Below are 15230 nucleotides of genomic sequence, written 5' to 3'. Positions count from 1 at the left end.
TTGTTACTATTGATGTAATGACAATTTCCTGCCAGCAAATTACTGTCATATAAGATTTGGTTTCTGGATTGGAAAAAATTTCTCTAAGGTCTAATTTCTTGGATGTGGTCATTTTTGCACCTTTGGCTTTCCTGACTAGTTAGGAAATGTTATTAGTTTTATATGAGATTTTTTTCCCATCTGAACCAAATAAAATATTACCAACAGTTTCTGTTTCCATAGTCTACACTGACAAACTTTGAAGCATTGAAACATTTTTCATAAAAATCCTTTAGGAATTAAAAAAAAATAACGTGAACATCTTGTATCCAATGGGCCAATATAAATGGCCCAAAATATTTAGTGCAAAATCCTGTTAGGTTAACATACAGTTGTATGCAAAAGTTTGAACATCCCTAGTCAAATTACATAGCTTGCTGATTTTCTAAGCTAAAATAAGTTAAACTATCCTCTTCAGGCAACAAACTTAAATATAAATTTTTTTCTGCTAATTTTTGTGCACATTTACTGTATATTTGCTGAGTTCAATATATTAGAAAAAATTAAACATAGAATATGCCACAACTATTGAGAAAAAAACACATTTTATGTTTTATTTTTAACAATATGCTGAATAAACAGTAGTTGTGCATTAAAAAGTGCAGAAATTTGTTACTTTATTTTCACTTCATTTTCACAAATCAGTAAAACATTTAACCAGGGGTGTGTGATGAAGACATCAAAACATTTGCATGCGGCAGTATAATGAAGTTAAGAACATTTCTTTTCCTATCATGTTACCATTCTGGTACTTTTTTTTTGCTGTTTTGTTACAGCAGCTACAATATACAAAACACTTGCCACCAGCAAACTGTATGGTTAGTAGTTCTCGCTACCTTTTAAATAAAACTGACCATAACAGCACTGGATACTCAGTAAAGGCCATATACAGGTGCTGTGCTGTGGAGCTGAATCACTAAGCTGGGACTTTTATGTGCTGCTGGATATTGCAGTGCGGAGTTCAGGCCAGGTCAGGGTCCGCTGGAGCAGACAGCCCACAGAATGATCTAAACTATGTCAGCAAGCACAGAGGCGAAAGAAAAGCAGAGCCATTCAGAGAGGGATCAGTCTGTGTGTGCGTGTGTAGGTGTGTGTGTGTGTATGTGTACGTATGAATATGCCCTTTGCCTACACTGCTGATGTCTGCTTGTCAAATGGCCTTAAGCCATGATATGGGCCAGCATGGGCAGTGATGAGAGAAGTGCAGCTTATGTGTGACCTCAACAACATAGTAATGGCTCACCTAAAAGATTTTCACCATTTTGAACTGAACCATTTAAGCAAAAGACATTTCAAAGACATTTGTCACACCACACTCTACTAAAGGATGGCGTGGTCACCCACACAGACAGCCTGCAAAAATAGACAGTTGGTTATTTTTAGTTGTTTGTGGAATCCACTCCTATCCTGTTAGTCTTGGGTGGAGGTGGTGGAAGTGCATTGTTAAACAGGACTGTGTGTGTCTGTGAGTGTGTCTATGTCTGTGTGTATTTACTTTTTTTTTTTTTTATAGCATAACCTAATCTCTATAAAGCAAACATAGAGGTGTAAGGGGAAAGAAGCAGCACTGGGGCACAAACAGGACACCAACTGTCAAGTAAACAATTTTGATCACAAAGTAGTGAATTTATTCTCTGTTCAAAGTGAATAAGACACTCTTCCCTTTGACTTTGGCAGATGATATATTTTTCCGCAAAAGCAGGGAAAATTATTATCAATCTGATATTACAGCAAACAACCACAACTGATAACTTCCCTATTTGTCTTGCATATTTGTAGTAATGTGTACATGGTTATATCCAAATCCATTTGAGTGCCTCTTTTAAAATGACATTTTGTTGATTTTCTAATTGAAAATAAAATCAACTACAGAGAAGACACTTTAGCACATGTTAATGCATTATTACTGCTTATTTGCTGAATGTAACATACTGGGAAAAAGAAAACACAAAATAATGGCACATTTTATATTTTTCCCAATATGTTAGCTATGTTAAAAAAATAAGTGAAAATTGTGCACTAAAACTGCAGAAAAAATGTCTTGTTCCCTTTAGAGGATGTATTAACTTATTTTCACTTAGAAAATCAACAAGACATCATCTGATTGAGGGAGTTCAAACTTTTGTTTAAGACTGTATAGTCACTGTAGTTTTGACAGGGCAAAATGTTACTATGGATGTAATCTAATGCGCAAGAGATGGAGGAGATGAGAGTGGATGATTTACCACCACACAAAAACTTAAAAGCTGCCTTAAAGTTATGAATTGAACTCCAGATTCTGATAGCTCAAAATTTAAACGCAGCATGGCAACTTTTTATTTTTTTAAGTTAAAACAGCAAAATGGTTTTTTTACAGCACACTTACACTCAAAAATACAAGTTCCAACATGTTTTTTTGGCTTGGACAAATATTTTTTTTGGAAAAGAAAGTTTAGCTTTAACGGGCGGCACGGTGGCATGGTGGGTAGCGGAGGAGGGCTGGGTTCGATTCCCTGGCCGGGCGACCAAGGTCCTCTCTGTGTGGAGTTTGCATGTTCTCCCCGTGTCTGTGTTGGTTTCCTCCGGGTTCTCCGGTTTCCTCCCACAGTCCAAAGACATGCAGTCAGGCCAATTGGACATGCTAAATTGCCCTTAGGTGTGTGTGTGTGAGTGACTGTCTGTGTCTGTCTGTCTGCCCTGCGATGGACTGGCGACCTGTCCAGGGTGTATCCTGCCTTCCGCCCGAAGACTGCTGGGATAGGCTCCAGCACCCCCCTGCGACCCTGACGGAGAAGCAGCTTAGAAAATGGATGGATGGATGGAAGTTTAGCTTTATTAACCCTCAGAGATCCTGTTGCAAAATAGTTGTTTTAAAGCACTATATTCATAATTACATATTACTGTGACTGAACAGACGACGGCAATATAAGTATTTGAATTGTGGGACTTTTTTTCTTCATTCTTAATATGATTAGTGACAAACATATATAATTATAAATTAAATATGTACATCCAAACATTTGAGGCAATTTTTGTGAATGCTGCAATGTGCATCCAATGTTCACCCTTTCTTTTTTTTTTAGCATTGTTCTCAATGGCCCCTTTTACTCTGTTATAATCAATGGATCTAACTAGGCTCTTGCAGGAAAAAATACATTGACAAAAACAAAGCATTGGTCTTTACACAAATAGTTCTTTAAACACCAAAAGTGGTTCTTCTTTGGCATCACCCCAAGGAATCCTTTTTGGGACTTCATTTATACAAGTGTACCAGGAACCATGCATAACATTAAAACAGTGCTTTCCACTCATGAAACTGAATAGCTATAGACTATTTTACTATGAGTACACAGTCATATGCCATTTTTATTTGTTTCTGCTATTACAATAGACCTAGAAAGTATTCTTAATCTATTCAAAAATATTTAATTGAATAAGACCTTTTTGCCATTTTGACTTTGCCATTTTGGGAACCCAAATGTCATTGAATGTATCTTCAATAAGGATTTCTCATATAGAGAACACAAGTAGCACTGTATTTATCTGTAGCCAGCACTTCCTCATGTCAACAGTGCTAAACTTTAGAGAGAGCTTAGCCTCCATTCAGAACTAACGTGTCACAGAAAGGGCACGACTGTCAATCACGGATCAGCGGATACCCATGAGCGTTTCCATGGCAGCAGCGTTTGGAGTGTGTTCCCCTCCCCCTGCCACAATGAAGCCCCACATCCAGCCAGAATTACGCAGACTGTTCAAACGTTAAAACTGCACTTCTTTCCTGCAGTGAAGACTGCCACTGACTTCCAAGGTCTTCTCCTCTCCACTGCTATTTGTGTGTAACTTCAGACAAACATGTAAAGCTTTCCCTGCGCAGAAAACTGGAATTTAGCGTAGCCCCTAGTTCATATAGTAGGGTGCATAGTTCTGCATATTTTCTTTTTGTCTTCAGACCTTGGTGGATTTCCACTGGCATCTCCTGCTAACCTGCTGTCACTTCATTAAGACCTGCAGCTTCATTACCATTCAGCTCTGAGCCTGACAGGAACACGGAAGCTTCTGAAGGCCCCAGTGGGGGCCCAGAGTCTCGACCTCTCTGTCTCGTGCCCCTCATTAAATTTTTAAGCACAGGTAATTAAGCCCATTAAAAACTACCCATGCTGCTCACCTTTGCACATTAGAAACTTGCTTGTGCGCATGGCAGCTTTTCCCTTCAGTGCCAGTTCTTCTGTTTTCTGTACCATACTTCCTGCTTTCTCTAAGGACACAGTATAGCTAGCGTGGAAATGGCAGCCATGCTGAGGACAGCTATTTAGATTGAGTTAGCTCCCTCTGAGTAAATACATTTATCAGTGCCTATGCAGCACTTCTTTAACTGAAACCCGTGAGTCTTGTTTGTTGAAGCAAATCAATGTGTTTTTGCCACTCAACACATTTTTCACTCTGGGTACCGATAAGTCGACACAGAGTCAGGGGTAGAAAGGTAAGAGAGTAGATATGTGACTCACCGCAGGGACCAGCAGCTTCTTCACCTCCTCCACAGCTCTTTTCAGTTTGATCTCTGCACGGTTCTGTGAGTCCTCCACAGTGATGAGCACATGCAGGTCCTCATTCAAGTGCTCCCAGTTTGGCTTACCTCGATTCTGCTCCTCCTGCACACACACAAGAGGGTGGAAATTCAGCATGTGTGAGAACACAATAGTCCTTATTTAAGCCCTTAAATGGCAGGCTTATAATTCAATGATTAATCTTTAGGATTATTACTAATGTATTACATTACATAATTTACTTGCTATAGGTTAAGTAATAACATGAATGTTATTACTGAGGAACTGAAGTGTGGGTCAAGATACAGGCCCTTGCAGTTTAAGGACTTAAACCTCTGAATCAGCTCTGCATTGTATCTATGCCTGATTCACATTGGACTTGGATACAGTTTGTATGAAGTTGCATTTACCCAGATGGCGATCATGACAGATCAGTACTGGGTTACAGTGTGTAACAACTTCTTAGTCGGTGCCTTCTTCTCAGTAGTATATGATATGCTAGTTAGAAAGAAGTAAATTGCTCACACCTTTGGCTGTATCAGAGTACCTGTGTACTCCCCTCTTGGCTACTCCATAAAATCAGCTGGCTGTAGGTTCACTTCAGGGCTCTGATTTCCAACTGCAGGGATGTGTCTGTTTCCATAGAAAGTATGCTTTCAGGCCAGAGTGTTGGGCCTTATTGAATGTACTCTCCAATGTGTCTCCAGCTGGGTTTCTCATCACATCGGTTTGTGTTTATGACTCAGATCTACAGGACAATCAATTACTATAAACCTATTAGCCCTTCGTCTGAGGGCTTGACTGTGAGATGACATGGTAAAGTAGAGAAGTTTTAGTAAGAGCATGAAAAGGCATATGAGGTCAAGTTCCAGCTAGTGCCATGTTTAGATGTCAGAGCTAGATCGCAGTAGGGAGGCAATGTTTTTGCTAATTACTGGATGCCACCTACTCACAAACGAGCAATTACTTGATCAAATATATGCACTCAATAACAAGATACAGTCTAATGCTCCTGGGAGCTAGTTACACGCTAAAAGCAAGTGCTACTTTGAAGTGTAGAAAGAATTTTCCAGTGAGTGAAGTCAAAACAAGACTGTGCCACAGAGGCTCCGCACTGACCTACATGTGGTGAGCATGTGGATTTGTTCATGCGTGTTCGGAATAGTGGGCACACTCAGGGGTTGTGCTCTTTACACCCTCAACCAAGAAGAAATATGACAAGTCTGTCTCTGTTTGACAGTAGCAGCAATAAGTTCCAGTAAATCACCCTGTTTAAGATAGCAATATTATTCTAAAAAAAGTGCAGATCAAAACTAATTTACTTTTGATGTTGCAGACCCCGACAGCACAAGCAAATTGTCAGGTACAGAAACGCACTTAGTCATGTCGAAAAAAAAATCTTTTATACTATCCAGGTTCTATCTCACGGCCCTATATCTCTTCCACTTGGGAATACAAAGCGTTCTGGTGCAAATTTATATCTGTAAAGATTCACACCTGTGTATATATCCCAGGGACTGTGAGTATAAATCTAATTTTGTTGAAAATAAGAGTATGTGGATCCAGATGGCACCTTCGTTTGATGCCTGGCTTGTTCACTCTTCTTCAAACCCCTCCACATACCTTCTTCACCTCTTTCATTAGTTCACTCTTTTCTTTTACTACAATGACATATTGTCCAGTAATTCGCGAATCATAACTGGAGGATACTGTGTTCTAAAAGATACAAACTTTGTGGAATATCCACATGTGCATACAGAAGCAGCATGCAGTGAAGTGATTCTGACAAGTCATCATGACAACAGCATTCGCAGCCTTGATCAGGAGAAGCTCCCTGGTGGCTACTGTTGGAAATGGCTGATGTCAGCTTTGGAGAAGCAGTGTTTATTGGCACCGTTAAAATCCTCTTTAAATATTTCTCAGACATGCAACAGCAAACACGGCTCCAAACACAGACCCGCCAGAGTGCGTTTCCATCTCGTCCAATTAAATGCCCTCTATTACTGTGTCCGCTGAGGGCTTGGGCAAAATTTGTGGCGGTGCAGCTTGTGTAACACTGCAGAACATGGCAGTGTGCCTGGGGGATCTCAGCTCATTGTGTTTCATTAATTCCCCATCACTCTGAATTAGCAACACTGCACAGCAAAGAATCTCATCTGCCACATTGCTACTCTGTATTCTTTTGAATATGCTTCTATTTGTCATTCTGCTGCAACCACAGGCAGCAGAATCTGTGATGTTAGGAACAAGTGAATGTTTCAGCTCCTAGAATACCAGATTCCTTCACTACAAAATTGAGCCTTTGACAGACAAATATATTTAGAAGTGGGTTATTGTTACAAATGGGTAAATTTTACACAAATGCTCAACTTGAAATTGAACTAAATCTAACTCAATTTAACTAAATCTCTAACTAGCAGGGGAGAACCAAAACTCAGTTTTATGCAGATTATCTAGGCCTATCTATAGGCAGTTTATAAGGTCCCTTAGAGGCAATGGAGACTTCAGGTGAATAAACTTAAACTGCTATTGAGGGCAAAAACATTTTGAAACTTTGTTGAAAATTTATTTTCAGTCTTATTTGGCATTATTTGGCATAAATACACTATTTTAGGACAAAATCAGCTTTCATAAGAGTGTAACTGTCTTCAGTATAATAATCTCTTCCGCTCTTGATTTGCAGGCAAAACGAATTGGGTGTGGCAACACACAGAGGTTGTCCTTTAATCTAAAAACATGGACTAAATAGTCTAGGGAGCGACATACACTGAAGAAGTGAACCAACCCTCTTGCTCAGCTCTAAAAAGCAGGGAGTGTTTTCCCCACATGTCTCTCTCTTTCTCTAATGGCACTCATTTTCATTTTAATGCGAGTCATTTTTCCTCTATGTCAGGCACCCTTGGAGGCAGGCAGAATGTCTGTCTCAGTCCCAGAGTGGTGCAAGCCAAGCAGACTCCAACAGAAACTCCATTAGAATAGAGGCTGCCTGGATTTTATCCTTTGCCATTTGGCATGTATTAGTTATGCACTGGTGCAAAAAATATGGCTTTCTTTAAAGAAAAATAAAACTTTGCTGCACAAATGAAGCAGGTATTTACATACAACTGTCCATATTAGATATAAAGTCTTAGGAAGATGAATAAAGAAACAAAAGAAAGAGAAAAAGAAAGAAACACACCTTCTTCTTGTCTCTCATGGAGCCCTTTCCCCGCACCATGATCTTGCAGCCTGTTTCAGCTTCCAGCTGTTTGGCAGTAAGCCCACGAGGCCCGAGGATTCTCCCCACAAAGTTGAACTGCATACCATGAAAAGAGAGGAAAATACAGGACTTAATTCACTACAACACATCTGCATGTCACACACGTATTACACACTTCCACATCATATAGCTCTCACTGTTGCAGAAGTTCCTTGCTGTGTGGTATAATGCAAGGAAAACACCTGCCACCTGGAGGGAGTTGATATAAGTGAATGATGCATTTGTCAGCACATGCCTGTGTTTTGTACTTTGTAAAGCACTGACTATATAAATGTCAGCAAGTCTGAAACAGCTCATGCATCACTTGTAAGTGGATGCAATATGTGTTACTGCATGGTATGTGCTACTGTGTGTATAACAGTATCAAAATAGCCACAGGTAGCTCTATAAACACATCTTGAATAACGAAAACAAACAGAACACTGAGACCCAGAACCTGGGTCTCACATATGGAAGCTCTAGAAAAGCTCTAATGTGAACTAAAGCATGGTAATATAATTGTATAATTCAATCAAAGAGACTTTGCCAACTCCAGAGGAATGTGAGGAATGCTCAATCCCCTTTTATTTAGTGGGAGACATCCAGAGCCCAAAGACCCTTTGGAATGTACCATTTGCCAACAGCCATGACTCCACCCCATTCCCACCAGCAAGGTGAACACACACACACACACAGGTTCACCAATTTGGGGAAAATGTGTAATTGTGATTTTTCTCACGAATACTGTGATTTTAATGCACATTTTATATAAATTACATGCCTTTTTGGACAAGAAAAGCAGCAGTTTTTCTGGGCTTGAAGTTTGACTGCTGAATGTAGTGTGTCAGACTGACAGTTTAAAAGCTTGTGTCATTTGAAACTTGCACTCTTTCAAATTGCAATTTAGATATCATTTGTAATATAATATTTTCTTATATATATGGTGATTTTATAACTTTTGACTACAAAATATGCCTCCAAATGTGGCTCCATTTTTAAACTTGTTAATGTCACTTCAGTAATTTTGCTCAATGAATACTGTATTGATATACTGATAGAATACTGCAATTCGATGTTGTATTGATTTACTCCTAATTTACACACCACACAAGTATTTTTTTCCAATGTGTAGTTGCCACTGTGTCACAGCTGATGCACTAATACAACACCTTTGCTATTGAACACACTCAATTGGCAACATTCCTCATGTCTCTGAGAGAATGACATGAGGGATTGACTGTGAAGAAAGCGAGCATTCATTTCACACCTAACTCATTTCCCACCTCCCTCTGAATTACAGGAAATGGATATCTGAGCTGAGCAACATGTTCTCTTCGTAGTGAACTTCTTCATATTGAAATGAATAACAGGCGACCTTTTCCGCAAATAAAGCTTAATAAATTCTGCTATCTATGCACTCAGTTTGGACAGTAGTGAGGAACACATTTTAATTAAAATGGGATCATTTGACCTACAACACATATAGACTTTATTCGCAACTGCATCATTTGCAGTTCCTGACCCCATTAATAAAAAATACTAGATATTAACAATGTCAGGTATACATTGCACAGAAAAGGAGAAAAGACCAGGCATGTGTGGGAAAAGGGGTAATGCATGTAATGCAAAAGTTATGCTAAGGTCCACAACAGAGAGTAGCATGAAAGTGACAACACTAAGACAACGTGTTTCAAGAATAGCATTTTTTTCTTTTGCAATAAGATCACTAAACATTGTTAGAATGCATTAGAGTGAAATTATGTGCAATTTCATACGGTTTTCCTATGTGTTACATTGTATGTACTATTGTGCTACTACAGAGCTGAGTTACATCTTTATGCACTGGAAACAATTACCACTGACATCATGTGGCAATAAAATAATGAATCAATCAATGTAAACGGAAGGAAAAAGTAGCAGAAGGGTATCTGTAAAAGCAACTGGTCCACAAATCATCATCAAGAATGGATGAACAATGTAGAGCATCAGCTCTTACACTTTGAGCACAAGGGGTTCAAGAGAGTCCAACAGTAATGGATACTTTATTCACAATAACTAACATAACTTTGTTGTCAACAGAAACTTTGCATCACTGAAATGGAAATTTAAAGGATTAGAAAAAAAATTCTTAACATTCTTTTAATGAAAAAAGATTTTATATCATGAAATGTTCACACAACGTTACAAGGTTCTCTTATGATAGTTATCACTATGTTAGGCCACAAAGTACAAAGCTGCATTTTGCCTGGTCTTTGCCACACACTTGCCAAAGGCTTACAAATGACCTAGCAAGAAAAAAAGGACACAAATCATTGTGACAGTAAACAGAGCTAAGAGTGTTGACTGACAGGCTAACCGCTGTTTCCTGGGAGCGAACAGTAGGGCTCAGAGCAGGGATTTGTAAGAGGGAATATAGAGGGTTTGAGTGATCACCCTGGTCACCAAAGTTAAAGCAGTTATTTGTGCCCTGACGTGATTTAGTGGGCTGCATCTCCAATAGCAGTGGGGCCAGGAATAATACATTGTGTTTTTTGGCGGTTGCAGGCTGGCGGCTAGGCCGCTCTCTGAGCAGTTAACCTTATCTGTCACGAGGGCTGAGTGATAAGCCAAGCAGCTGCCTTTCTCTCTCAGGGTCACAATGCATTCTCTTCCTTTTAAAGCCCATCTCCTCTATGCCTGATCACAGCTGCTGTGGCCATGGAGCCTCTCTGTGCTGTATATTTAGAGCTGAGCTCATCGCACTACTGTGTGTTCATGGCAAAAGGGCAGTTTGCATCTCAGTGATATTGTTGTTCAGTGTTTTGTGCAAGTTTAATCACTCTAGTATATTATAACTATTATTTTAATAGTTTACACTGTACAATGCAACAGTGTGCATTAATGTGCATCCATTGCTTTGGGTCATATCATCACTGTCATACCAAAACCTCTTAGCTCCATCTGTTTTGGTTTATACTGTGTGAATTTCACGATTAACAGACCAATAGAATTGGTCTTACAATTATATGGAATAAAATATTCTTACATTAAAAGTAAACGTACATTCAAGTCATGAACATGTTTTCCTTTTCCGGTAAAGTTACCATTTTTTTAAGACAGCAACAATATGACTATTACATTATAGAGAATGTTTGTTGCAGTTCAAGCGTGGCTGAATCACAAACAAACATGTTCAGAGAATATTAATGAATAGCAAATAACTATTACACACATAATTGAATTCTTCACATCAGGACCTTGTTTTTTCTCTTGCGCTGTTTACTGGTTTTGCAAAATTCATCTGAATTGTGCAGCTTTCAATTAACCACAACAAAGCATCGAACAAATCTCATTACCGCCCAACAGAGAGAAAAGGAGAAGGAAGAGAGAAAGAGAGAGGGGAGAGAGAGAGGGAGTAATCCAGAGACAGGGGGCAGCACTCTATAATAAAAAAAAAATAAATAAATCACTCGCAATGATTTTATCACAAAGTGAGAGAAAGAACCACATGCAACCACATGGAAAAATAATCAAGACACGTAAAAACTTCTCATCTCTGCTCCTCTCATCTCTCTCTTGCTCCCATTACCTTCAAAGCTCTCGTTTGTTTTCATTTCCATGGAGAACAGGTGCTAGAGCGGCAGTAATAACTTTCTAGATCGTTCTTCTTTAATTAGCCGGGCCAGCGAGGACACAGAAGCCAGAGCTCTACGTGCCTCTCCAGCCTGGGCTCTGAGGCACTCTTACAGCATGTGACCCCACAGCTGGCGGGGTATTGTGGGAGGCCTGTCAGATTTTTGTGGGATTATCAGAACACTGATTGTGTTTCAGGAGGGAAAAGTCACACTCTAAACAAGCACAGTGATTAATGATTGCTTTGGCGATGAGGGTTTGTATTTTTTCATTTGATCTACAACAGGATCGGGCCAAAAAAGCATAAAAATAAACCTGAATAAATGGTTAGTAATAAATACAAATATATGACCTCCTTAGGAGTGGCCTGATTTGTTGTTCCAAACTTTACAAATTTGTTACTTTACAAACATTGTGACCCCAATAACTCAATAACAACACAATGTTCCATGTAAACTGTCAAAGTGTACTAGGGCGAAGTATACTAGATCCCAGAAAACAAACCCTGAGGAAGCAATCATGTATGCACATCAGTCACATTCAGCACATGATTTATTTATTCATGAGCTGTATCTTCAGCTATTGTCTGTTTGCTGGTCTGTATTTTGAACTGTCCCACTACTGGTATGACAAGATATTTAAAGTACTTTACTCATTATCTAAAACTTAGAGAAGCATGATGACATCAGAATCATTTAAGAAAAATATTGGAATCAATACCAATATCTGATGACATTTATTTTACTGTGGATAAGCAGAATGTTAAGGCATTTTATTGATTTTACTGCATTTGCAACTGATTTGTGGATCAGAATTTTTGTATTGGCATCAATATCGGCATCAGAGGAAATATACATGAAAAACACTGAATATCTATATTGGCCAACAATTCCTATATCAGTACCTCCCTAGCTAACTTCAGCTGGTTGTTATCTATAGTTTAGCTATTATTATCCTCTCTTCAGTGGCTATCAGTATGAAGGCTCTACAGGCAGAGATGGTCTTCAGAAGCTTCTGTTACATTCGTCATTTAGTTACCCCTGATGTCATCATCACCTTAATCAAGGCTTACCAAGAACAGACATGATGGACTATTCCTCTCTTAGTTAAAAGTGAAAAAGTGAAATGTTAAATGTAAGTAAAATATATGGCAGATTTAAAACATGGAGGCATTAAATCTGTGATTGAAACTGCTAGTTTTTATCCCTGAATATTTGTCTGTAGGGTAGAAAAGTCCTAAGTAGATAGATAAAAGTGAAGAGAATGCTTAGCAAAGACATTTTATACAGTTTCTGTCTGCTGCACTAATTGCTGACAAGACTACACACACACACTCTCACAGAATAATGAAAGAGCAACAAGAGGCCGCAAGGGAGTGTTTTAAGCAATATTTACAATGTAATTATTTTCTTTTGATTATTGCTGTACAGGCAGGAATAAATTAATTTGATCAATCAGTTTCAGGCCAATATCTCCCAATATGAAGAATTAGGACTTAAAGGACTTACAAGAAAATGCCAGCCTCAAGTTACAACTACAACTATTCACTCACAGAAATTCCACATTGTACAGATGGGTATCAGTATATGAACAGAAATTCTGGAGCGGATGTTGGAGGGGAAAAAAGAATAAATAAGATCCAATCCTGTAACAAATCTAGCATGAAACATCATTTTCAAGTCATACCATTAGCTGTATAGTTGTTCATGTGAGTAGTAAAATGTTTGAGCATAATAGCCTACTTTTAGATGCTCACCTTAAAAATATCCTTTTTCAAATGTAGTAGTTTTAAAATAAGAAATATCAGATCTGTTATTTGTATTGCCCCCTACTTAAGGTTTCAAAAGGAAAATCACAAAAGAAAAAGAAAGTTTCAATTTTTCATGGCTTTTCAGGACATATGCTGGACATCATACTTTTCAAATGTTGATTCTTTCAGATGATTCTAGATAAACTAATTTTCTGACCAATAATGATTCCATAATCAGTTAATAAATAAGCAGAACACTTAAATATTAATATGCATACATTTGTGGGCTGTACATTTACATTTTCAAACTGCTAATTAACAGAAAAAAAGCCCTTGACAATAAATGATCCAGCTCCCAGATATGCATGCAGCCTCCTCCGCAAAGCCTGTCAGCACAGAATCATGTTTCACACACAGCCAAAACTCATCTGACAGATATTTGACATTTGAAGTTATCTGTACTTGTAGATTTTTAAACAGGTTATATATATGCATATGTTTTAAAACATTAAATTGTTTCTTATTGGCTTGTTGATAACTATGGCAAACCAGTGATCTAACCATGTTAGTTACTACAAGAAAAAGTCACAACAAAAACATGTTAAAATGTTACAAACATTGGTTACGACACATCCACTAACCTATTGCAGTGTAGATCGATCCAAGAAATATTGGGACATGCTTTAAATAAATCAGTAAAAACACATCAGCTTTCTGTGACAGAAGGTCCTATTGATATTGTTCAATTTTCCTGTAATGTGTTCTGTGAAAAATATCTATTTCCAGCTCCATGTAATTCCTGTAGAGAAAGGCTACACAGAAGAAGCACACATGTAAAAGTTCATAAGACTGGTGATGAAATTCCACTTACATCTGGATATTCTTTTACAGGCACGTAGAGTTTCTCCTGGAGCTGAGCAATAGGCCCCACGGCGTCTGGCAGCTCTGATGTCCTTTTGTCTGTACTGCCGTTCAGTGTGTCATTGTACATGTCCTTCCGTACCCGGCCAATCTCTGCCAAACAGAGCCATAAAAAAGCCAATTACGCAAAGGCACTGAGAGAAATGAACTTGTAAGAGCAAAGAGGCAGAGACAGAACTCACAAGAGATTTCAAGTCAAAGTCAGAGCTTCAGGTAAAAGATCAAACTGGGTTAAATCTCCATGAGGGTTATGTAGGCCAACTCACTGAGCACTTACTTAAGGAACAGAGCGTTCTCACATGAACCACAATTTACATTCACTCATAGTTATGAAGTTCAAAGTTACTGAAAGAATAAGCTAATTCTCTACATCTGGTCAAATAAAACTGGAAATAAGGTCTGTATGATGTACAGTTTTTGCAGATAGTCTGATATTTTTAGACTTTAAAAACAACAAGAAACCTTCATTTTTAGTATAATTTAACTTGAGACTGCTCAAAACAGAACAAATCCTGCACAAGCAAAACATGTTATCTACTTTGCATCACCATCAGAAAATTACTCTTGCTAAATATGACTGTGTTACTTTTGATAAGAGCTACTTCTGAATTCAGACAACTCCCTGAGGGCAAGTATGCCAAACCAGTCATGCAAATGCAACCTATCAGAAGTATTCGCCCAAAATCAATCAGACACCAACCCTCTGAATGCTCTCTGCTCAATGCATGCAATTCATCAGAGACTAGCTCAAAAGACAAAGACAATGATCAGTATTTAACAAAAGCTCTTTGTAGACTATGGGACAAAAGAGATGCCATATTAGAACGGATTTGCGACGACGTACAATAAGGTTTGAAAAGACTACATCAAAGACCAGGCCAGACTAGCCGATTAATGTAATTTTAATGTAACCCTGAGTCGAGTCAGTCATTGCCTGAGGGGCTCCCATCAGATTCTCCCAGCTGGAGTAAATCAGGCCTGAGCAAACTTACAGCAATAGGAAACACTTTGAGATATTACATGAGCACTAATCTGACCCTCTTCTTCAAACCCTTCTGCCTTCACAGGGACTATCAGGAGAGGCTGCACGGTGTAGATTTCTACAAGTACCTCATGTTAACCAACATGGCCATGCAGGTGTACTTCT

General features: G+C 38.6%; 1 protein-coding gene across 4 annotated transcripts in view; it reads right to left on the bottom strand.

Annotated features, from left to right (window-relative positions):
- The window catches only part of qki2 (QKI, KH domain containing, RNA binding 2), a 34935-nt gene that overhangs the window by 7888 nt on the left and 11817 nt on the right, over positions 1-15230 (bottom strand). For all 4 annotated transcript variants that reach the window (XM_017696110.2, XM_017696109.2, XM_017696112.2 and 1 more), the window contains exons 2-4: positions 14034-14176; positions 7741-7857; positions 4524-4667 (exon numbers count right to left, since the gene is read on the bottom strand). In XM_017696110.2, coding sequence (XP_017551599.1) covers positions 4524-4667; positions 7741-7857; positions 14034-14176 — 404 coding nt within the window. The remainder of the gene's footprint in view (positions 1-4523; positions 4668-7740; positions 7858-14033; positions 14177-15230) is intronic.

The sequence above is a fragment of the Pygocentrus nattereri genome, chromosome 13 (genome assembly GCF_015220715.1).
Source record: "Pygocentrus nattereri isolate fPygNat1 chromosome 13, fPygNat1.pri, whole genome shotgun sequence".
Classification (NCBI taxonomy): Eukaryota; Metazoa; Chordata; class Actinopteri; order Characiformes; family Serrasalmidae; genus Pygocentrus; species Pygocentrus nattereri.
The sequence above is the reverse complement of the archived record's forward strand: the minus strand, read 5'-3'. Positions and strand labels throughout refer to the sequence as shown.